General features: G+C 47.2%; 1 protein-coding gene across 2 annotated transcripts in view; it reads left to right on the top strand.

The window, feature by feature from the left end:
- The window catches only part of LOC134932375 (uncharacterized), a 287,377-nt gene that overhangs the window by 239,527 nt on the left and 22,175 nt on the right, over window positions 1-25,675 (top strand). For both annotated transcript variants that reach the window (XM_063926742.1, XM_063926741.1), the window contains 2 exons: window positions 17,036-17,148; window positions 17,786-17,934. In XM_063926742.1, the coding sequence (XP_063782812.1) occupies window positions 17,036-17,148; window positions 17,786-17,934 (262 nt within the window). The remainder of the gene's footprint in view (window positions 1-17,035; window positions 17,149-17,785; window positions 17,935-25,675) is intronic.

Here is a 25,675-nt window from a genome sequence, read left to right as displayed (position 1 = left end):
AGAGAGATCTGCTGGCAACAGGCTCTCTGCTACGTGGGACTGAGGGGAGAGAAGCAGACCTACTACCTGCGGATAGGTCATGCTTCTTAGGCTACTGGACACCATTAGCTCCAGAGGGATCGAACAGAGGAACGCACCCTTGGTCGTCCGATCCCGGAGCCGCGCCGCCGCCCCCCTCGCAGAGCCAGAAGCCGGCGTGTGAAGCAAGAAGACGTCAAAAGCGGCGGCAGAAGACTCCAGTCTTCATATGAGGTAGCGCACAGCACTGCAGCTGTGCGCCATTGCTCCCACATCAAACCCACACACTCTGGTCACTGTAGGGTGCAGGGGGGGGGGCGCCCTGGGCAGCAGGTAAGTACCTCATGGCATAAAAGGGCATATATACAGTTAGGCACTGTATATATGCGTGAGCCCCCGCCATTATTTTACACAAAATCGCGGGACAGAAGCCCGCCGCTGAGGGGGCGGGGCTTCTTCCTCAGCACTCGCCAGCGCCATTTTCTCTTCACCGCTCCGCTGAGAGGAAGCTTCCCAGGCTCTCCCCTGTAGATTCACGGTAGAAAGAGGGTAAAAAGAGAGGGGGGGGGGGGCACATAAATTTAGCGCAATATCAGTATATACAGCAGCTACTGGGTAAACACTATGTTACTGTGTAATTGTACGCTTGTGTCGACATGTTTGACGAGGAAGGCTATGTGGAAGCAGAGCAGGTGCAGATGAATGTGGTGTCTCCGCCGACGGCGCCGACACCTGATTGGATGGATATGTGGAAGGTGTTAAATGATAATGTAAACTCCTTGCATAAAAGGTTGGATAAAGCTGATGCCTTGGGACAGTCAGGGTCCCAACCCATGCCTGATCCTACAGCGCAGAGGCCGTCAGGGTCTCAGAAGCGCCCACTATCCCAAATTGTTGACACGGATTCTGACTCCAGTGTCGATGGCGATGATGCAAAGTTGCAGCCTAAAATGGCTAAAGCCATCCGCTACATGATTATAGCAATGAAGGATGTATTGCACATCTCAGAGGAAAACCCTGTCCCTGCCAAGAGGGTTTATATGTTTGGGGAGAAAAGGCAAGAAGTGACTTTTCCCCCTTCACATGAGTTAAATGAGTTATGTGAAAAAGCTTGGGATTCTCCTGATAGGAAAATGCAGATTTCCAAACGGTTACTTATGGCGTATCCTTTCCAGCCAACGGACATGTTACGCTGGGAATCCTCCCCTAGGGTAGACAAAGCTTTGACACGCTTATCTAAGAAGGAAGCCCTGCCATCACAGGATACGGCCGCCCTAAAAGATCCTGCGGATAGAAAGCAGGAAGGTATCCTGAAGTCCGTTTATACACATTCAGGTACCCTACTAAGGCCGGCAATTGCGTCGGCCTGGATGTGTAGTGCTGTAGCAGCATGGACAGATACTCTGTCTGAGGAGCTTGATACCTTGGACAAGGATACTATATTGCTGACCCTGGGGCATATAAAAGACGCTGTCCTATACATGAGGGATGCCCAGAGAGACATTTGCCTACTGGGCTCTAGAATAAATGCAATGTCAATTTCTGCCAGAAGGGTCCTGTGGACTCAGCAATGGACAGGTGATGCCGACTCAAAAAAGCACATGGAGGTTTTACCTTATAAGGGTGAGGAATTGTTTGGGGACGGTCTCTCTGACCTAGTTTCCACAGCTACGGCTGGGAAGTCAAATTTTTTTCCATATATTCCCTCACAACCTAAGAAAGCACCGTATTGCCAAATGCAGTCCTTTCGATCACAAAGAGGCAAGAAAGTCAGAGGTGCGTCCTTTCTTGCCAGAGGCAGGGGTAGAGGAAAGAAGCTGCACAATACAGCTAGTTCCCAGGAACAGAAGTCCTCCCCGGTTTCCACTAAATCCACCGCATGACGCTGGGGCTCCACAGGTGGAGCCAGGAGCAGTGGGGGCGCGTCTCTGAAATTTCAGCCACCAGTGGGTTCGCTCACGGGTGGATCCCTGGGCTATACAGATTGTGTCTCAGGGATACAAGCTGGAATTCGAAGTGATGCCCCCTCACCGTTACTTCAAATCGGCCCTGCCAGCTTCCACCATAGAAAGGGAAGTAGTGTTAGCGGCAATTCACAAATTATATCTCCAGCAGGTGGTGGTAAAGGTTCCCCTCCCTCAACAGGGAAGGGGTTACTATTCCACAATGTTTGTGGTTCCGAAACCGGACGGTTCGGTCAGACCCATATTGAATTTAAAATCCCTGAACATTTACCTGAAAAGGTTCAAGTTCAAGATGGAATCGCTCAGGGCGGTCATTGCAAGCCTGGAAGAGGGGGATTTTATGGTGTCTCTGGACATAAAGGATGCTTACCTGCATGTCCCCATTTATCCACCTCATCAGGAGTACCTCAGATTTGTGGTACAGGACTGTCATTACCAATTCCAGACGTTGCCGTTTGGTCTGTCCACGGCACCGAGAATATTTACCAAGGTAATGGCAGAAATGATGGTGCTTCTGCGAAAGCAAGGAGTTACAATTATCCCATACTTGGACGATCTCCTCATAAAGGCGAGGTCCAGAGAGCAGTTGCTGATCAGCGTAGCACACTCTCGGGAGGTGTTACAACAGCATGGCTGGATTCTGAATATTCCAAAGTCGCAGCTGATTCCTACGACGAGTCTGCCCTTCCTGGGCATGATTCTGGACACAGACCAGAAGAAGGTGTTTCTCCCAGAGGAGAAGGCCCAGGAGCTCGTGACTCTGGTCAGAGACCTCTTAAAACCAAAACAGGTGTCGGTGCATCTATGCACGCGAGTCCTGGGAAAGATGGTGGCATCATACAAAGCCATTCCCTTCGGCAGGTTCCATGCGAGGATCTTTCAGTGGGATCTGTTGGACAAGTGGTCCGGATCGCATCTTCAGATGCATCGGCTGATCACCCTATCCCCCAGGGCCAGGGTGTCTCTTCTGTGGTGGCAGCAGAGTGCTCACCTTCTCGAGGGCCGCAGGTTTGGCATACAGGACTGGGTCCTGGTGACCACGGATGCAAGCCTCCGAGGGTGGGGGGCAGTCACTCAGGGAAGAAACCTCCAGGGGCTGTAGTCAAGTCGAGACTTGTCTGCACATCAATATCCTGGAACTAAGGGCCATATACAACGCCCTGAGTCCAGCGGAGCCTCTGCTTCTTAACCAACCGGGTGCTGATTCAGTCAGACAACATCACCACAGTGGCTCATGTAAACCGCCAGGGCGGCACAAGAAGCAGGGTGGCAGTGGCAGAAGCCACCAGAATTCTTCGCTGGGCGGAGAATCACGTGCAAGCACCGTCAGCAGTGTTCATTCCGGGAGTGGACAACTGGGAAGCAGACTTCCTCAGCAGGCACGACCTCCACCCGGGAGAGTGGGGACTTCATCAAGAAGTCTTCACACAGATTACAAATCGATGGGAACTGCCACAGGTGGACATGATGGCATCCCGCCTCAACAAAAAGCTACAAAGGTATTGCGCCAGGTCAAGAGACCCTCAGGCTATAGCTGTGGACGCACTAGTGACACCGTGGGTGTTCCAGTCGGTTTATGTGTTTCCTCCTCTTCCTCTCATACACAAGGTGCTGAGAATCGTAAGAAAAAGAGGAGTGAGAACAATACTCATTGTTCCGGACTGGCCAAGAAGGGCTTGGTATCCGGAACTGCTAGAAATGCTCACAGAGGACCCATGGCCTCTGCCTCTCAGACAGGATCTGTTGCAACAGGGGCCCTGTCTGTTCCAAGACTTACCGCGGCTGCGTTTGATGGCATGGCGGTTGAACGCCGGATCCTAGCGGAAAAAGGCATTCCGGATGAGGTTATTCCTACGCTGATAAAGGCTAGGAAGGACGTGACCACAAAACATTATCACCGTATATAGCGAAAATATGTGGCTTGGTGTGAGGCCAGGAAGGCCCCTACAGAGGAATTCCAACTGGGCCGTTTCCTTCACTTTCTACAGGCGGGAGTGACTATGGGCTTAAAATTAGGGTCCATTAAGGTCCAGATTTCGGCCCTATCCATTTTCTTTCAAAAGGAACTGCCTTCTCTTCCTGAAGTTCAGACGTTTACAAAGGGAGTGCTGCATATTCAGCCCCCTTTTGTGCCTCCAGTGGCACCTTGGGATCTTAACGTGGTGTTGAGTTTCCTGAAATCTCACTGGTTTGAGCCACTTAAGACCGTGGAGTTAAAATATCTCACGTGGAAAGTGGTCATGCTATTGGCCTTAGCTTCGGCTAGGCGTGTGTCTGAATTGGCGGCTTTGTCATGTAAAAGCCCCTATCTGGTTTTCCATATGGACAGGGCAGAGTTACGGACTCGTCCGCAATTTCTGCCGAAGGTGGTGTCATCCTTTCATTTGAACCAACCTATTGTGGTGCCTGCGGCTACTCGTGACTTGGAGGATTCCAAGTTACTAGATGTAGTCAGGGCTTTGAAGATTTATGTAGCCAGAACGGCTGGAGTCAGGAAAACTGACTCGCTGTTTACCCTGTATGCATCCAACAAGCTGGGTGCTCCTGCTTCAAAGCAAACTATTGCTCGCTGGATCTGTAACAAGATTCAGCAGGCTCATTCTGCGGCTGGATTGCCGCATCCAAAATCAGTAAAAGCCCATTCCACAAGGAAGGTGGGCACTTCTTGGACGGCTGCCCGAGGGGTCTCGGCATTACAGCTTTGCCGAGCAGCTACTTGGTCGGGTTCAAACACCTTTGCAAAGTTCTACAAGTTTGATACCCTGGCTGAGGAGGACCTTGAGTTTGCTCATTCGGTGCTGCAGAGTCATCCGCACTCTCCCGCCCGTTTGGGTGCTTTGGTATAATCCCCATGGTCCTTACGGAGTCCCCAGCATCCACTAGGACGTTAGAGAAAATAAGATTTTACTTACCGGTAAATCTATTTCTCGTAGTCCGTAGTGGATGCTGGGCGCCCGTCCCAAGTGCAGACTTCTTCTGCAATACTTGTATATAGTTATTGCTTAAATAAGGGTTATGTTATGGTTGCATCAGGTTTGTCTGATGCTCTGTTGTTGTTCATACTGTTAACTGGGTAAGTTTATCACGAGTTATACGGTGTGATTGGTGTGGCTGGTATGAGTCTTACCCTGGATTCCAAAATCCTTTCCTTGTACTGTCAGCTCTTCCGGGCACAGTTTCCTTAACTGAGGTCTGGAGGAGGGGCATAGAGGGAGGAGCCAGTGCACACCAGTAGTCCTAATTCTTTCTTAAAGTGCCCTGTCTCCTGCGGAGCCCTTCTATTCCCCCATGGTCCTTACGGAGTCCCCAGCATCCACTACGTACTACGAGAAATAGATTTACCGGTAAGTAAAATCTTATTTTCGGCATGTTATGTTGAAAAAAGAACCAGTTAAAAACAGAAGTACAATTTTTCCTACTTGTAAGTTGTTATGGGGGTTGTATTCTCATATGACAATGTCTAATGCCTTAACATGTGACTGACTGCTAGTATGTGTGCTGACTTGTCTGTGTAATGTCAGTCCTGTTCTGACCCTCAATTCAGGTGCACTGTGGTCAGATTGATCTCACTTCTATATACTCATATATAGGTGATTTTCAGTCACAAATTGTGTAGCCATTAACAGATTATTACCATGTCTGTGAGCGGCAAAAGTGACGGAGAATTTATCAAGCACTCCTACATCCCTAACATGCTTATCTTGTAAGACAGGGTTAATTGGTATGGACCAATTAGTCACTTATGAGGGCTTGTGTGTGAACTGTTTTGCTTTTCAGCAAAGTAAAAAACAGGAATTGGTTCAACCACCAACAGAGCCACCATGGAATATGTTCGCAAAGACTCTATCTTCAATAGCGGACAGGTTAGCTCCGGTAGCACCACCTCAAGGGTTAGGTTACACTATTAACCCATACATGCAGCTCCCTTACTACGGCTTGGTTCCAGTAGCCTCTACAAGCAACCAAGGGACAGGTAAGACTAAGACAGATGTGTCTATGTGGCAGACTACACAAGATGATACAACAGATGATGATAAAGTATATTCAAATACTCCGTATGATGATCAGTCGCAGAGTTTTAGTTCAGAGGATGTAGCTGAACTTATTAATGCTGTGAAGGCTGTTCTCTCTTTGGAAGAGCCAGCTAAAACAGTGTTAAAATCTAAAGCACCTGTGTTTAAACGAACAAAATCAGTGAAAACTGAATTCCCAGCATCAGATGAGCTGACGGAAATGATGGATGAGCCTTTGGCGACGCCCAGTAAGAAATATAAGATTCCGAAAAGATGGAATTCTTATTATCCATTTCCAGCTGCGGATTGTTCGAAAAGAGAAGTTCCTCCAAAAGTAGATGCACATGTTCTGCGACTTGTGCATAAATCTGCTTTACCACTGTCATCTACCTCGCTAAATGATGTCACAGACAGAAGGGTAGATAGTTTTTTGAAAAATGTATTTTCTCTAGTAGGAGCAGTGATAAGACCTGCTATGGCTTCGGCCTGGGTAGCAAAGGCAATGGGCGAATGGATAGAGGAACTAGAGAATGACATCTCTTCTACTACGGAGCAAGAGTATCATTTAAGTTGTTTAAGACAATCTGCCCAATACTTGGAAGAGGCAGCAATTGATATGGGTACAGTTGCTTTTAAAGCTTCAGCCTTGACAGTAGCCGCTCACAGAGCAGTTTGGCTACGTACCTGGAAGGCAGATGTGGAATCTAAGAGAGAATTGGAAGCATTGCCTTTTGTTGGTAATATATTGTTTGGGAAACCATTATCTGATATCCTAGAATCAGAGGCTGAATCAAAGAAGGTCAGATTTCCGGCTACTTATAACCCTAAGTCCAAGGGTTCAAAGTTTCGCTCATTTAGTTGGCAAAGCGAAAGCTAAAGAGGAGTCTAAGCAACCCCAGTTCAAAACCAGGGGTAAAAAGCAATGGGCTAGCAAAAAGCCAGCTTCCAAGCCTGAACAGAAAAACCATCAGCCTGAAGAGACGGGCCTCCGCCTGGAGGATTCCAGGGTTGGGGGCCGACTCCTTCATTTTTGCACACATATGGCAGCAGTCAACAACAGATGCTTGGGTGCAGAAGGTGGGATCTCAGGTGTATGGGTTCCCATTCAGGAGACGGCAGCCTCAAAGATTTTTTTGCACCAGCCCGTCTCGTATAGAGTCGAAGGCCAATGCCCTGCAAGAAGCAGTCCAAAAATTACTGCAGTCAGGTGTGATTGTCCCAGTACCTCCATCACAAAGGGGACAGGGGTTTTACTCCAATCTATTTCTGATCCAGAAGCCAAATGGGTCATATCGACCAATTCTCAATCTAAAAATGTTAAACAAATACATTGGATCCCGAATTTCCACATGGAGACGTTACGCTCCATAATGTTGGCCATGGAACCGGGGGATTACATGGTCTATCTGGATGTACGGGATGCTTACCTACATGTGCCTATAGCACTGTCTCATCAGTGTTACCTCAGGTTTCCATTTTCAGTTCCAAGCTTTGCCCTTCGGGCTAGCAACAGCACCCAGGGTGTTTACCAAGATCATGGTGGTTATGGCAGCTAGTCTGCGCAAACTGGATAAGAATATTCCCATACCTCGACGACCTGTTAATCTTAGCACATTCGCAAAATCTACTTTTGAGCCATCTTCAACAGACAATAGTTTGTCTACAGAGACACGGGTGGCTCATAAATTGGGAAAAGTCGTCCCTGAATCCGTCACAGCGGACGGTTCATTTGGGGGCCATATTGGATTTAGACCTACAGAAAGTTCTCTTACCAGAGAAAAAGATAGTCAAGGTGCAGGTCATGGCTCAGGAAGCGTTGCACGCCCAGATAATGTCAGTCCATGCAGCAATGCGACTGTTGGGTCTGATGGTATCAACCTTCGACATGGTGGAATATGCGCAATTCCACTCCAGACCATTGCAGCACCTTATTCTGACCAAATGGAACGGAAATCATCAGACGATAAAGCAGATGATAAAGTTTCCAGTAAGTGTAAAAAGGTCTCTAGCGTGGTGGCTACAGACAGACCATTTAAACAAGGGGAGACCCTTTTGGATAAAAGAGTGGCAAGTCCTGACAACAGATGCCAGCCTGCAAGGCTGGGGTGCTGTACTCGGAAGCCTGTGGTTCCAGGGAAAATGGACCGCAAGGGAAAGTCGGCTGCCAGTAAATCTGTTAGAAATAAGGGCCATTTACAGGGCTCTAATTCAGGCAAAGGACAGTCTGCGAGGAAGACCGGTCCAGATCCGCTCAGACAATGCGACAGCAGTAGCGTACCTCAATCGTCAAGGAGGAACTCACAGCAAAAGATTGATGGAGGAAGTGACTCCCATTCTAAGATGGGCAGAACTCCATCTCTCAGCATTGTCAGCAGTGTTTGTCCCAGGTGTTCTGTACTGGGAAGCGTATTTTCTCAGTCGACACACCATTCAGGAAACCGAATGGGCATTGCACCCAGAAGTGTTTCAGACACTAGTGAACAGAGGGGGTCTACCAGAGATAGACCTCATGGCGTCTTGTCTAAACAAAAAAGTTCCAAGGTACGGATCGAGAACAAGGGACCCAGGAGCGGTCCTTGTAGATGCACTGTCAGTAGAATAGAAATTTCATTTGGCATATCTGTTCCCTCCAATATCTCTGTTACCCAGAGTAGTGAGAAAAATAAAGCAAGCAAAGGGAGCGATAATTCTGATAGCTCCAGCTTGGCCAAGAAGGCATTGGTACACAGATCTACTAAGAATGTCCGTGGAAGCACCGATACTGCTCCCTCAACGTCCAGATCTGTTAATGCAGGGTCCTTGTTACCACAGGCATCTGGATCGCCTGTCTTTGACAGCGTGGCTGTTGAAACCTCTATCTTAGAAGCGAGAGGATTTTTGAAACAAGTAATCCAGACTATGCTTAGAGCAAGAAAGCCTTCTTCAGCTCGGGTGTATCATAGAACATGGCAAGCCTATATTCACTGGTGTACTGGAAAAAATTTGAATCCAAGATCTTTAAAAGTATCCAGGATTTTGGATTTCCTTCAGGCAGGATTGGATAAGGGTTTGAAGGTTGCTTCCTTGAGAGTTCAAGTATCAGCATTAACTGTATGGTTTCAGCGAAAGATTGCTGATTTACAGGATGTACGTACTTTCTTTCAGGGAGTTGTACATATTCAACCTCCATTTGTTCCTCCTGCAGCTCCCTGGGATTTGAATTTAGTTCTAAAATTCCTCCAGGATCCTCCGTTTGAACCGCTTAAAAGAGCAGATCTTAAATGGTTAACGGCTAAAGTGCTTTTTCTACTGGCAATGGCGTCAGCCAGAAGTGTCAGATTTAGGAGCATTATCGTGTAAGTCTCCTTTTCTAAGTTTTTTTTCCAGACAGAGCAGTTCTCAGAACGAGATCTGGTCATCTTCCAAAGGTGGTGTCAAAGTTTCACCTGAATGAAGAGATTGTAGTCCCAGCTTTTCAGGTATCGGGACTATCTGCGGGAGAAGCGTCCAAGCTTTAAGAATCTACATAGATCGTACTAGTGCTATCAGGAAAACAGATTCCCTCTTCATCCTCTACGGATTCCATAGAAGAGGATGGCCTGCTAGTAAACAGACGCTGGCGAGATGGCTCCGAATGGTAATATCAGAAGCTTATTCTCATGCAGATCTCCCTACTCCGGCTAATGTCTCTGCACACTCTACACGTAAGGTAGGTCCTTCATGGGCAGCACAACAGGGTGCTTCAGCAGAACAGATATGTAGGGCAGCCACATGGTCTTCCATAAACACATACATCAGACATTATGCCTTGGATACTTTTGCCTCTCATGACGCAGATTTTGGGCGAAAGGTCCTCCTGGGTAATCAGGAGCGTCCCCACCACTAAAATTGGCTTTGGGAATCCCAATGTTATCCTGTGGACAATCCTGTGGACCCAGCCAGAGAAATAGACGTTATGGTAAGAATTTACCGTTGATAACGTGATTTCTCTTATGTCTACAGGTATCAACAGGGATCCCACCCTGACACACCTGATTTGAGGGTCTTGACAAATACTAAACCTCTTCCCTCTTGTATGGAAGGGTGTGCATGTGTGTTCTTATCGCCTAAATAGGTTTCTGCCTGATGCTCCTGCCTAAATCGCTGTGGAAAGAACTGATCTGACTGAGTCAGTGGGCGGGATTATATGGGGAAGCCCCGATGCATCCTGGGAGGCCAGAAAGCTTGTGACCGTGTTTGTGCTATTTCCGCTGTCGCTCAACCATATCCCAATGTTATCCTGTGGATACCTGTGGACATAAGAGAAATCACATTATCAACAGTAAGTTCTTACCATAACGTCTATTTATCACTTCTTTATCCCTTCTCCAGGCTTAATACATCTGCCCCAATGGCACTTACAGTTGACCATGGAATATCCAGCAGGGAATGAAATTTCACAAGCTGTCTTATTGCAAAGGTGGCATACTAACCATGCTTGAAATCACTGAGCTTTTCAGAATGACCCATTTTGTATTATAAATGTTTGCAAATGGAGACTGTATGGCTAGGTGCTATATTTTATACACCTGTGGCAACAGGTAAGATTTGAAACACCTGAAAGCAATAATTAACAGGTGTGGCTAAATACTTTTCTCTAACGTCCTAGTGGATGCTGGGGACTCCGTCAGGACCATGGGGATTAGCGGCTCCGCAGGAGACAGGGCACAAAAATAAAGCTTTAGGATCAGGTGGTGTGCACTGGCTCCTCCCCCTATGACCCTCCTCCAAGCCTCAGTTAGGTTTTTGTGCCCGTCCGAGCAGGGTGCAATCTAGGTGGCTCTCCTAAAGAGCTGCTTAGAAAAAGTTTTTAGGTTTTTTATTTTCAGTGAGTCCTGCTGGCAACAGGCTCACTGCAACGAGGGACTTAGGGGAGAAGAAGTGAACTCACCTGCGTGCAGGATGGATTGGCTTCTTAGGCTACTGGACACCATTAGCTCCAGAGGGATCGAACACAGGCCCAGCCATGGAGTCCGGTCCCGGAGCCGCGCCGCCGACCCCCTTACAGATGCCGAAAAGCGAAGAGGTCCAGAAACCGGCGGCAGAAGACTTTTCAGTCTTCATGAGGTAGCGCACAGCACTGCAGCTGTGCGCCATTGTTGTCACACACTTCACACCAGCGGTCACGGAGGGTGCAGGGCGCTGCAGGGGGCGCCCTGGGCAGCAATGAGAATACCTTGTTCTGGCTAAAAAATACATCACATATAGCCCTTGGGGCTATATGGATGTATTTAACCCCTGCCAGGTCTCACAAACTCCGAAGAAGAGCCCGCCAAAATAGGGGGCGGGGCCTATCTCCTCAGCACACAGCGCCATTTTCCTGCTCAGCTCCGCTGCGAGGAAGGCTCCCAGGACTCTCCCCATCACTGCACTACAGAAACAGGGTAAAAAAGAGAGGGGGGGGCACTTTTTTTTGGCGTTTTTGATATATATTAAGCTGCTATAAGGGAGACAACACTTCTATAGGGTTGTTCCTATATATTTATAGCGCTTGGGTGTGTGCTGGCAAACTCTCCCTCTGTCTCCCCAAAGGGCTAGTGGGGTCCTGTCTTCGATAAGAGCATTCCCTGTGTGTCTGCTGTGTGTCGGTACGTGTGTGTCGACATGTATGAGGACGATGTTGGTGTGGAGGCGGAGCAATTGCCGGTAATGGTGATGTCACCCCCTAGGGAGTCGACACCGGAATGGATGGCTTTATTTATGGAATTACGTGATAATGTCAGCACATTACAAAAATCAGTTGACGACATGAGATGGCCGGAAAACCAGTTAGTACCTGTACAGGCGTCTCAGACACCGTCAGGGGCTGTAAAACGCCCTTTACCTCAGTCGGTCGATACAGACCCAGACACGGACACCGAATCTAGTGTCGACGGTGAAGAAACAAACGTATTTTCCAGTAGGGCCACACGTTATATGATCACGGCAATGAAGGAGGCTTTACATATCTCTGATACTGCATGTACCACAAAAAGGGGTATTATGTGGGGTCTGAAAAAACTACCTGTAGTTTTTCCTGAATCAGACGAATTGAATGAAGTGTGTGATGAAGCGTGGGTTAACCCCGATAGAAAACTGCTAATTTCAAAGAAGTTATTGGCATTATATCCTTTCCCGCCAGAGGTTAGGGCGCGCTGGGAAACACCCCCTAGGGTGGATAAGGCGCTCACACGCTTATCAAAACAAGTGGCGTTACCGTCTCCTGAAACGGCCGCCCTCAAGGATCCAGCAGATAGGAGGCTGGAAACTACCCTGAAAAGTATATACACTCATACTGGTGTTATACTGCGACCAGCCATCGCCTCTGCATGGATGTGTAGTGCTGGGGTGGTTTGGTCGGATTCCCTGACTGAAAATATTGATACCCTGGATAGGGACAGTATTTTACTGACTATAGAGCATTTAAAGGATGCATTTCTATATATGCGAGATGCACAGAGGGATATTTGCACTCTGGCATCGAGAGTAAGTGCGATGTCCATATCTGCCAGAAGAAGTTTATGGACGCGACAATGGTCAGGTGATGCGGATTCCAAACGGCATATGGAAGTATTGCCGTATAAGGGGGAGGAATTATTTGGGGTCGGTCTATCGGATTTGGTGGCCACGGCAACAGCCGGGAAATCCACCTTTTTACCTCAGGTCCCCTCCCAACAGAAAAAGACACCGTCTTTTCAGCCGCAGTCCTTTCGTTCCTATAGGAACAAGCGGGCGAAAGGACAGTCATATTTGCCCCGAGGCAAAGGAAAGGGTAAGAGAGTGCACCAAGCAGCTTCTTCCCAGGAGCAGAAGGCCCCCCCGGCTTCTGCAAAGCCCTCAGCATGACGTTGGGGCTTTACAAGCGGACTCAGGGGCGGTGGGGGGTCGACTCAAGAATTTCAGCGCACAGTGGGCTCACTCACAGGTGGACCCCTGGATCCTGCAGATAATATCTCAGGGTTACAGGTTGGAATTCGAGAAGTCTCCCCCTCGCCGGTTCCTAAAGTCTGCTCTGCCAACGTCTCCCTCAGACAGGGCGACGGTATTGGAAGCCATTCACAAGCTGTATTCTCAGCAGGTGATAGTCAAGGTACCCCTCCTACAACAGGGAAAGGGGTATTATTCCACACTATTTGTGGTACCGAAGCCGGACGGCTCGGTAAGACCTATTCTAAATCTGAAATCTTTGAACCTGTACATACAAAAATTCAAGTTCAAGATGGAGTCACTCAGAGCAGTGATAGCGAATCTGGAAGAAGGGGACTTTATGGTGTCCCTGGACATCAAGGATGCTTACCTGCATGTCCCAATTTGCCCTTCACATCAAGGGTACCTCAGGTTCGTGGTGCAAAACTGTCATTATCAGTTTCAGACGCTGCCGTTTGGATTGTCCACGGCACCTCGGGTCTTTACCAAGGTAATGGCCGAAATGATGTTTCTTCTACGAAGAAAAGGCGTATTAATTATCCCTTACTTGGACGATCTCCTGATAAGGGCAAGGTCCAGGGAACAGCTGGGGGACGTAGTAGCACTAACCCAAATAGTGCTGCAACAGCACGGGTGGATTCTGAATTTTCCAAAATCTCAATTGACCCCGACGACACGTCTGCTGTTCCTGGGAATGATTCTGGACACGGTTCAGAAAAAGGTGTTTCTTCCGGAGGAGAAAGCCAAGGAGTTATCCGAACTTGTCAGGAACCTCCTAAAACCAGGGAAAGTGTCTGTGCATCAATGCACAAGAGTCCTGGGAAAGATGGTGGCTTCTTACGAAGCGATTCCATTCGGCAGATTCCACGCACGAACTTTTCAGTGGGATCTGCTGGACAAATGGTCCGGATCGCATCTGCAGATGCATCAGCGGATAACCTTGTCGCCACGGACAAGGGTGTCTCTTCTGTGGTGGTTGCAGAGTGCTCATCTGTTAGAGGGCCGCAGATTCGGCATACAGGACTGGGTCCTGGTGACCACGGATGCCAGTCTGAGAGGCTGGGGAGCGGTCACACAGGGAAGAAACTTCCAGGGAGTATGGTCAAACCTGGAGATGTCTCTTCACATAAATATACTGGAGCTAAGAGCGATTTACAATGCTCTAAGCCTGGCAAAACCCCTGCTTCAGGGTCAGCCGGTGTTGATCCAGTCGGACAACATCACGGCAGTCGCCCACGTAAACAGACAGGGCGGCACAAGAAGCAGGAGAGCAATGGCAGAAGCTGCAAGGATTCTTCGCTGGGCGGAAGATCATGTGATAGCACTGTCAGCAGTATTCATTCCGGGAGTGGACAACTGGGAAGCAGACTTCCTCAGCAGACACGATCTACACCCGGGAGAGTGGGGACTTCATCCAGAAGCTTTCCACATGATTGTGAACCGTTGGGAAAAACCAAAGGTGGACATGATGGCGTCTCGCCTCAACAAAAAACTGGACAGGTATTGCGCCAGGTCAAGAGACCCTCAGGCAATAGCTGTGGACGCTCTGGTAACGCCGTGGGTGTCCCAGTCAGTGTATGTGTTTCCTCCTCTGCCTCTCATACCAAAAGTACTGAGAATTATACGGCAAAGGGGAGTAAGAATGATACTCGTGGCTCCGGATTGGCCAAGAAGAACTTGGTACCCGGAACTTCAGGAGATGCTCACGGAAGATCCGTGGCCTCTACCTCTAAGACGGGACCTGCTTCAGCAGGGACCGTGTCTATTCCAAGACTTACCGCGGCTGCGTTTGACGGCATGGCGGTTGAACGCCGAATTCTAAGGGAAAAAGGCATTCCGGAAGAGGTCATTCCTACACTGGTAAAAGCCAGGAAGGAGGTGACTGCACAACATTATCACCGCATTTGGAGAAAATATGTTGCGTGGTGTGAGGCCAGGAAGGCCCCCACGGAGGAATTTCAATTGGGTCGATTCCTACATTTCCTGCAAACAGGATTGTCTATGGGCCTCAAGTTGGGGTCCATTAAGGTTCAAATTTCGGCCCTGTCTATTTTCTTCCAGAAAGAATTGGCTTCAGTTCCTGAAGTCCAGACTTTTGTAAAAGGAGTACTACATATACAGCCCCCGGTTGTGCCCCCAGTGGCTCCGTGGGACCTTAATGTAGTTTTGGATTTTCTCAAATCCCATTGGTTTGAGCCACTCAAATCGGCGGATTTGAAATATCTTACATGGAAAGTAACCATGCTACTGGCCCTGGCTTCAGCCAGGAGAGTGTCAGAATTGGCGGCTTTATCGTATAAAAGCCCATATCTGATTTTCCATTCGGACAGGGCAGAACTGCGGACGCGTCCTCATTCTCTGCCTAAGGTAGTGTCAGCGTTTCACCTGAACCAGCCTATTGTGGTGCCTGCGGCTACTAGTGATTTGGAGGATTCCAAGTTGCTGGACGTTGTCAGGGCATTGAAAATATATATTTCAAGGACGGCTGGAGTCAGAAAATCTGACTCGCTGTTTATACTGTATGCACCCAACAAGCTGGGTGCTCCTGCTTCTAAGCAGACGATTGCTCGTTGGATTTGTAGCACAATTCAACTTGCACATTCTGTGGCTGGCCTGCCACAGCCTAAATCTGTCAAGGCCTATTCCACAAGGAAGGTGGGCTCATCCTGGGCGGCTGCCCGAGGGGTCTCGGCATTACAACTCTGCCGAGCAGCTACGTGGTCGGGGGAGAACACGTTTGTAAAATTCTACAAATTTGATACCCTGGCTAAAGAGGACCTGGAGTTCTCTCATTCGGTGCTGCAGAGTCATCCGCACTCTCCCGCCCGTTTGGGAGCTTTGGTATAATCCCCATGGTCCTGACGGAGTCCCCAGCATCCACTAGGACGTTAGAGAAAATAAGATTTTACTTACCGATAAATCTATTTCTCGTAGTCCGTAGTGGATGCTGGGCGCCCATCCCAAGTGCGGATTGTCTGCAATACTTGTACATAGTTATTGTTACAAAGAAATCGGGTTGTTATTGTTGTGAGCCGTCTGTTCAGAGGCTCCTACGTTGTCATACTGTTAACTGGGTTCAGATCACAAGTTGTACGGTGTGATTGGTGTGGCTGGTATGAATCTTACCCGGGATTCAAAATCCTTCCTTATTGTGTACGCTCGTCCGGGCACAGTGTCCTAACTGAGGCTTGGAGGAGGGTCATAGGGGGAGGAGCCAGTGCACACCACCTGATCCTAAAGCTTTATTTTTGTGCCCTGTCTCCTGCGGAGCCGCTAATCCCCATGGTCCTGACGGAGTCCCCAGCATCCACTACGGACTACGAGAAATAGATTTATCGGTAAGTAAAATCTTATTTTGTCCATATTTGTGTGTGTGTGCTCGCGCATATGGGTTCAGTATGACTTCCCAAGCCGTCGGTATACAGACAGCGACATCCCTTCCGCCAGTATTCTGGCAGCGGGGCGAGCGCAAAGACAGTGAAGACATGCCATCTGAATCCATGGGCGCTCAAAGAAAACAGATAAAATAAACGCTCATAGTGTATTAAGTATGAACATATAACACCGAGTCTGTAACAGTCTCCTTGTGAGTCTAATACCTAATTTGCTGGTCTACTTTTTCAGGAGTAGACAATCACGCTTTTTATAGGGGCTGGATTTCCACCAGTGTCTGATATCAGGACCTTTAAACTCCCTTTGAAGTGGTCTACAGATAACGGTAGACAAAACAGCAAGTTACAAGATGGTATGCTTGGGCGTCCCCAGACCAGCTGTCACACTCTCCGGGTGATGTCCCAAACGTCTTCCCCACCACAAATGAATCCTCCAGCGCAAAGAGTCTGTGCGGGCTTGCCACGCTGAGGGATTGGTGGCTTACTGCGCTTGCCACAGGTTCTATTCCCATTCTATGGGTGTTGTGGACACCCCTGAGTGGGAATAGTCCTATTGCGCCGGTATTCTGGCTGCCGGCATTGCCAGCTGTCGGGATTCCGGCGTCTGTATCCTGACCGCCGGGATCCCGACAGCCATGAACTTAAACGTATACTGTATTTTGTATATACCATTTTATTTTCCCCATGGAATAACATGTTACCATTATTTGCATTTCTTATTCAGGCCCTTGGTATATACAGTTTCCATTCTGTTACCTCTCGCCTATGTGATTGGGCTCATCTTCACATTGAAGACTCATTCTCATATTTATGATATTCATATCAGTGACTGCCATGGTAAGAAAACACAAGATCTAAATTGTGTTTCTTTATGCTGGGTACCGTCGGGGGCCAAGGACTGACCTCCTCCTCTTCCTCCCTTTTTTTTTTTCTTTTCTTTTTTTTCTTTTATGGCGGTCTTTAATATCTTAAGCCCTCAACCAGGCGTGTTGTCACACAGTCCTTCCTATGACAAAGAACCTCCCTATAAATACATTTGTGTTTCTTTGATTTACTGTCTGGCTAATCAATGTCTCTTTGCTTTTAGCCAAAGTAATACTTGCAGTGTGAATCTGTTTTGTTGTACTTATTTAGCCATTGTAGGCTGGGGGCCACAGACACTGCTGATATTGGGGGCTTCTGTCATTTTATTATGTGTGGTATGAGCAACTAGAAATACCATGAGCCTGTGATGGTGACCGGAGTGCCGCCTTATCTCAGGCTATAGAAAGAGATTGGAGATCATGGGGGTATTTACCTCCAGCTTTTTCACATCCAGCATGGTGGGGAGAAAAACACTGTATGATTGGTACTCACTGTGTAATAGTTGAAAATAACATCTTGTATTTTTCCTGGAATAGAAGACTTTGTTGTAAAACTATGTAATGCAGAGTACTATCCATGGCTTGTAATAGCTTCTGCCTTTCTCTTTTAGTGCCTGGGCACCATCATAGCCCTGTGGTCCACTGGTCCCGCTGGAGGGCAGTGGTTGTTCTAATTGGCTCCACGTTATTAATGTCTGCTTGTGCGGATCTGGCCACCGAACACATCAGTCCCATTCTTAGTGGAGCTACAGTGTCCCAGGTAACTGAAATAAAGGTTGACTATAGCCATCTACTTTTTATTGAGGGCAGAGGACTCATTTGGTAGGGTTTTAAAATGTGTGCAGTACAAATATGATTGATTCTCTCTCATGTTCGCTCTCTCTCTCTCTCTCTATATATATATATCTCTATATATATATATATATATATATATCTCTATATATATATATATCTATATATATATATACATACATACATACATACATACATACATACATACATACATACATACATACATACATACATACCTCAAAAAAAATAAAGGGAACACTTAAACAATACAATGTAACTCCAAGTCAATCACACTTCTGTGAAATCAAACTGTCCACTTAGGAAGCAACACTGATTGACAATCAATTTCACATGCTGTTGTGGAAATTATAGGCAATTAGCAAGACACCCCCAATAAAGGAGTTGTTCTGCAGGTGGTGACCACAGACCACTTCTCAGCTCCTATGCTTTCTGGCTGATGTTTTGGTCACTTTTGAAAGCTGGAGGTGCTATCACTCTAGTGGTAGCATGAGACGGAGTCTCCAACCCACACAAGTGGCTCAGGTAGTGCAGCTCATCCAGGATGGCACATCAATGCGAGCTGTGGCAAGAAGGTTTGCTGTGTCTGTCAGTGTAGTGTCCAGAGCATGGAGGCGCTACCAGGAGACAGGCCAGTACATCAGGAGACGTGGAGGAGGCCGTAGGAGGGCAACAACCCAGCAGCAGGACCGCTACCTCCGCCTTTGTGCAAGGAGGAGCACTGCCAGAGCCCTGCAAAATGACCTCCAGCAAGCCACAAATGTGCATGTGTCTACTCAAACGATCAGAAACAGACTCCATGAGGGTGGTATGAGGGCTCGACGTCCACAAGTTGGGGTTGTGCTTACAGCCAAACACCGTGCAGGACGTTTGGCATTTGCCAGAGAACACCAAGATTGGCAAATTCGCCACTGGCGCCCTGTGCTCTTCACAGATGAAAGCAGGTTCTCAATGAGCACGTGACAGACGTGACAGAGTCTGGAGACACCAAGGAGAACGTTCTGCTGCCTGCAACATCCTCCAGCATGACCGGTTTGGCAGTGGGTCAGTAATGGTGTGGGTTGGCATTTCTTTGGGGGGCCACACAGCCCTCCATGTGCTCGCCAGAGTTAGCCTGACTGCCATTAGGTACCGAGATGAGATCCTCAGACCCCTTGTGAGACCATATGCTGGTGCGGTTGGCCCTGGGTTCCTCCTAATGCAAGACAATGCTAGACCTCATGTGGCTGGAGTGTGTCAGCAGTTCCTGCAAGACGAAGGCATTGATGCTATGGACTGGCCCACCCGTTCCCCAGACCTGAATCCAATTGAGTACATCTGGGACATCAAGTCTCGCTCCATCCACCACAGACTGTCCAGGAGTTGGTGGATGCTTTAGTCCAGGTCTGGGTGGAGATCCCTCAGGAGACCATCTGCCACCTCATCAGGAGCATGCCCAGGCGTTGTAGGGAGGTCATACAGGCACGTGGAGGCCACACACACTACTGAGCCTCATTTTGACTTGTTTTAAGGACATTACATCAAAGTTGGATCAGCCTGTAGTGTGTTTTTCCACTTTAATTTTGAGTGTGACTCCAAATCTAGACCTCCATGGGTTAATGCATTTGATTTCCATTGATAATTTTTGTGTTTTTGTTGTCGGCACATTCAACTATGTAAAGAACAAAGTATTTAATAAGAATATTTAATTAATTCAGATCTACGATGTGATATTTTAGTGTTCCCTTTATTTTTTAGAGCTGTGTGTGTATGTATGTGTATATATATATATATATATATATATATATATATATGTATATGTGTGTGTGTATATGTATGTATGTATATATATATATATATATATACATATATATATATATATATATATATATATATATATATATATATTATAATCTAATATATTTATTTATTTATTTCTCTGGCTGGGTCTACAGGATTATCATTGGGATATCGTCGAGCGACAGCGAAAATAGCACCAACACAGTCACGAGCTTTCTGGCCTCCCAGGATGCATTGGGGCCTTCACCATATAGTCCCGCCCCCTGACTCAGTCAAATCAGTTTTTTGCTTGGTGCGGCAGGAAACCGCATGGTCTCAGGGCTGCTGAGAGTAGCAGCCTCAAGCTTTTATTATTTTATTTTTATAGACTTACAATATATTTTTGAGCGACTTCTCTTAACAGCGTCTTAAACGCATACTAGAAAGAGTTGCTCCAACAACTCCCCACCGGGTCGCAACAACGCTTGCCTTCGGCTATTAGTGCTGTCTCGATGGGCGTCTGTGTCGGATGTTCTAGCAGGTACAGCAGACGTAACCAGGCTGTGGCCAGAGCATGGGGAGACGGTGAGTCTATGGACTACCTCTTACTAGAGGGGTCAGGACACAGCTACACTGATTTGGTGGAGACTACAAACAGTGTGTTGATGCGCCGAACATCTCGAGTGTGACAGTTCTACGCTCCAGGGCTCTTAGGCGCCAGGACTCGATCCTGGGAGTTTAATTCAACAGGGGGATTCAGACGCTCTCCTGGCCGCCCCTCCTCAGAGTTCATGGCCAGTTTCTGCGCGTCTCTCGTTTCATGAACTGAATGACCTCACTTCCGGTCAGACGCTGCCACGAGGGTACTCTGTCGCAGCTTAGACGCTGCGGTTGTGTACACTAGAAATCCCGCCCAGACCGAGTCGCAGGCCTTAGCGTCTGCATACACGTGGAAGCCGCTCAGCGTCCGTGTCCGCCAGTGAGCGACTGTGTCCGTTATCAGTTATCAAGTGCAGTAGTGTACATCAGTAGCGTCTGAATCCACTCGGCATCTTACGAGCGTATTTGCTTGAATATGGAAGTGTGGTGAGTCTCCCTGTATCACGCTCTCCGGAGGCAGGGTATACAGTACTAAAAATTCTCTCTACTTTTCAGTATGAATTGTTAATTTTTAGTACCTATTGCATATCAGATCTGTATATTACTGTGTTTTCTGCATGTTATGTTGAAAAAAGAACCAGTTAAAAACAGAAGTACAATTTTCCTACTTATGTATAAGTTGTTATGGAGGTTGTATTCTCATATGGCAATGTCTAATGCTTTAACATGTGACTGACTGCTAGTATGTGTGCTGACTTTTCTGTGTAATGTCAGTCCTGTTCTGACCCTCAAATCAGGTGCACTGTGGTCAGATTGATCTCACCTCTATATACTGACATATAGGGTGATTTTCAGTCACAAATTGTGTAGTCAATAACAGATTATTACCATGTCTGTGAGCGGCAAAAGTGACTAGGAGAATTTATCAAGCACTCCTACAGCCCTAACATGCTTATCTTATAAGTCAGGGTTAATTGATATGAATCAATTGGTCACTTATGAGGGTTTGTGTGCAAATTGTTTCGCTTTTCAGCGAAGTAAAAAACAGGAGTTGGTTCAACCACCAACAGAGCCACCATGGAATATATTCGCAAAGACTCTATCTTCAATAGCGGACAAGTTAACTCCGGTAGCACCAGCTCAAGGGTTAGGTTACACTATGAACCCATACATGCAGCTCCCTTCCTATGGCTTGGTTCCAGTAGCCTCTACAAGCAACCAAGGGACAGGTAAGACTAAGACAGATACGTCTATGTGGCAGACTACACAAGATGATACATCGAATGATGATACAATAAATTAGAATTTTCCGTATGATGATCAGTCGCAGAGTTTTAGTTCAGAAGATGTAGCTGAACTTATTAATGCAGTGAAGGCTGTTTTCTTCGTTGGAATAGCCAGCCAAGACGGTGTTAAAATCTAAAGCACCTGTATTTAAACGAACAAAATCAGTGAAAGCTGAATTCCCAGCCTCAGATGAGCTGACGGAAATGATGGATGAGTCTTGGGCGGAACCCAGTAAAAAGTATAAGATTCCTAAAAGATGGGATTCTTATTATCCATTTCCAGCTGTGGATTGTTCGAAAAGAGAAGTTCCTCCAAAAGTAGATGCACATGTTCTGTGGCTCGTGCATAAATCTGCTTTACCACTGTCATCTACCTCACTGTCATCTACCAATGATGTCACAGACAGAAGGGTAGAGAACCTTTTGAAAAATATATTTTCTCTAGTAGGAGTAGTGGTAAGACCTGCTATGGCTTCGGCCTGGGTAGCAAAGGCAATGGGCGAATGGATAGAGGAACTAGAGAATGACATCCCTTCTCCTACTGGGGAGCAAGAGTATCGTTTTTGCCGTTTAAGACAATCTGCCCAGTATTTGGAAGAAGCAGCAATTGATGTAGGTACAGTTCGTTCTAAAGCTTCAGCCTTGACAGTAGTCGCTCGCAGAGCAGTTTGGCTACGGACCTGGAAGGCAGATGCGGAATTCAAGAAAGAATTGGAAGCATTGCCTTTTGTCGGTAATATATTATTTGGAAAACCTTTATCGGATATCCTAGAATCAGAGGCTGAGTCAAAGAAGGTCAGATTTCCGGCTACTTATAATCCTAAATCCAAGGGTTTAAAATTTCGCTCATTTAGTTGGCAAAGCAAAGTGAAAGCTAAAGAGGAGCCTAAGCAACCCCAGTTTAAATCCAGGGGTAGGAAGCAGTGGGCTAGCAAAAAGCCAGCTTCCAAGCCTGAACAGAAACAGTCAGCCTGAAGAGACGGGCCTCCGCCTGGATGATTCCAGGGTTGGGGACCGACTCCTTCATGTTGCACACACATGGCAACAGTCAACAGCAGATGCTTGGGTGCAGAAGGTGGTATCTCAGGGGTATGGGTTCCCATTCAGGAGGCAGCCTACTCAAAGATTTTTTTGCACCAGCCCGTCTCGTATAGAGTCGAAGGCCAATGCCTTGCAAGAAGCAGTCCAAAAATTACTGCAGTCAGGTGTGATTGTCCCAGTACCTCCATCACAAAGGGGACAGGGGTTTTACTCCAATCTATTTCTAATCCAGAAACCAAATGGGTCATATCGACCAATTCTCAATCTGAAAATGTTGAACAAATACATATGGATCCTAAAGTTCCACATGGAGACGTTACGCTCCATAATGTTGGCTATGGAACCGGGAGACTACATGGTATCTCTGGATGTACGGGATGCTTACCTACATGTGCCTATAGCACTATCACATCCGTGTTACCTCAGGTTTGCCATCCTCCAGGAACATTTCTAGTACCAAGCTCTGCCTTTCGGGCTAGCTACAGCACCCAGGGTGTTTACCAAGATCATGGTGGTTATGGCAGCTTGTCTGCGCAAACCAGGAATAAGAATATTCCCATACCTAGACGACCTATTAATCTTAGCACAGTCGCAAGATTTACTGTTGAGCCATCTCCAACAGACGATAGTTTGTTTACAGAGACACGGGTGGCTCATAAATTGGGAGAAGTCGTCCCTGAATCCGTCACAGCGGATGGTTCATTTGGGAGCCATATTGGATTCAGACCTACAGAAAGTTCTCTTACCAGAGAAAAAGATAGTCAAGGTGCAGGTCATGGCTCAGGAAGCGTTGCAAGCCCAGACAATGTCAGTCCATGCAGCAATGCGACTGTTGGGTCTGATGGTATCAACCTTCGACATGGTGGAATATGCGCAATTCCACTCCAGACCGTTGCAGAATCTCATTTTGACCAAATGGAACGGAAATCATCAAACGATTAAGAAGCAGATGATAAAGATTCCAGTAAATGTAAAAAGGTCTCTAGCATGGTGGCTACAGACAGACCATTTAAACAAGGGGAGACCCTTTTGGATAAAAGAGTGGCAAGTCCTGACAACGGATGCCAGCCTGCAGGGCTGGGGGGCGGTACTCGGAAGCCTATGGTTCCAGGGAAAATGGACCGCAAGGGAAAGTCGCCTGCCGATAAATCTGTTAGAAATAAGAGCCATTTACTTGGCTCTGGGTCAGGCAAAGCACAATCTACAAAGAAGACCAGTCCAGATCCGCTCAGACAATGCGACGGCAGTAGCATACCTCAATCATCAAGGAGGAACTCACAGCAAGAGTCTGATGGAGGAAGTAACCCCCATTCTAAAATGGGCAGAACTCCATCTCCCAGCATTGTCAGCAGTATTTGTTCCGGGTGTACTAAATTGGGAAGCAGATTTTCTCAGTCGGCACACCATTCAGGAAACCGAATGGGCACTACACCCAGAAGTGTTTCAGACACTGGTGAACAGATGGGGTCTACCGGAGATGGACCTTATGGCGTCTCGTCTAAACAACAAAGTTCCGAGGTACGGATCAAGAACAAGGGACCCAGGAGCGGTCCTGGTAGACGCACTGTCAGTAGAATGGAGGTTTCAGCTGGCATATCTATTCCCTCCAATATCTCTGTTACCCAGAGTAGTGAGAAAGATAAAACAGGCAAAAGGAGCAATTATTCTAATAGCTCCAGCTTGGCCAAGAAGGCATTGGTACACAAATCTGTTGAGAATGTCCGTGGAAGCACCGATACTGCTCCCTCAACGTCCAGATCTATTAATGCAGGGTCCTTGTTGTCACAGTCATCTGGATCGCCTGTCTTTGACGGCGTGGCTGTTGAAACCTCTATCTTAGAGCTAAAGGATTTTCAAAGCAAGTAATCCAAACCATGCTTAGAGCAAGAAAGCCTTCTTCGGCCCGTGTGTATCATAGAATATGGCAAGCCTATATTCATTGGTGTTCTGGAAAAAATTACAATCAGAGATCTTTTAAAGTAGCTAGGATTTTGGATTTCCTGCAGGCAGGATTGGATAAAGGGTTGAAGGTTGCTTCCTTGAGGGTGCAAGTCTCAGCGTTGACGGTATGGTTTCAGCGAAAGATTGCTGACCTATAGGATGTACGTACGTTTTTCCAAGGAGTAGTACTTATTCAGCCTCCATTTGTTCCTCCTGCAGCTCCCTGGGATTTGAATTTAGTTCTTAAATGTCTCCAGGGTCCTTTGTTTGAACCACTTGAGAGAACAGATCTTAAGTGGTTAACGGTTAAAGTTCTTTTTTTACTGGCAATGGCGTCAGCCAGAAGAGTGTCAGATTTAGGAGCATTATCGTGTAAGTCTACTTTCCTAAGTTTTTTTCCAGACAGAGCAGTTCTCAGAACGAAATCTAGTTATCTTCCAAATGTGGTATCAAAGTTTCACCTGAATGAAGAGATTGTAGTCCCAGCCTTTCAGGTATCGGGACTATCTGCGGGAGAAGCGTCGCTGGACGTGGTCCGGGCTTTAAGAATCTACATAGATCGTACTAGTGCAATCAGGAAAACAGATTCCCTCTTCATCCTCTACGGATTCCATAGAAGAGGATGGCCTGCTAGTAAACAGACGCTGGCGAGATAGCTCCGAATGGTAATATCTGAAGCTTATTCTCATGCAGATCTCCCTATTCCGGCTAATGTCTCTGCACACTCTACACGTAAGGTAGGTCCTTCTTGGGCAGCACAACAGGGTGCTTCAGCAGAACAGATATGTAGGGCAGCCACATGGTCTTCCATAAACACATTCATCAGACATTATGCCTTGGATACTTTTGCCTCTCATGACGCAGACTTCGGGCGAAAGGTCCTCCTGTGCAATCAGGAGCGTCCCCACCACTAAAATGGCTTTGGGAATCCCAATGTTATCCTGTGGATAATCCTGTGGACCCAGCCAGAGAAATGAACGTTATGGTAAGAACTTACCGTTGATAACGTGATTTCTCTTATGTCCACAGGTATCCACAGGGATCCCACCCTGACGCATCTGATTT

The sequence above is a fragment of the Pseudophryne corroboree genome, chromosome 6 (assembly GCF_028390025.1).
Source record: "Pseudophryne corroboree isolate aPseCor3 chromosome 6, aPseCor3.hap2, whole genome shotgun sequence".
NCBI lineage: Eukaryota > Metazoa > Chordata > Amphibia > Anura > Myobatrachidae > Pseudophryne > Pseudophryne corroboree.
The sequence above is the reverse complement of the archived record's forward strand: the minus strand, read 5'-3'. Positions and strand labels throughout refer to the sequence as shown.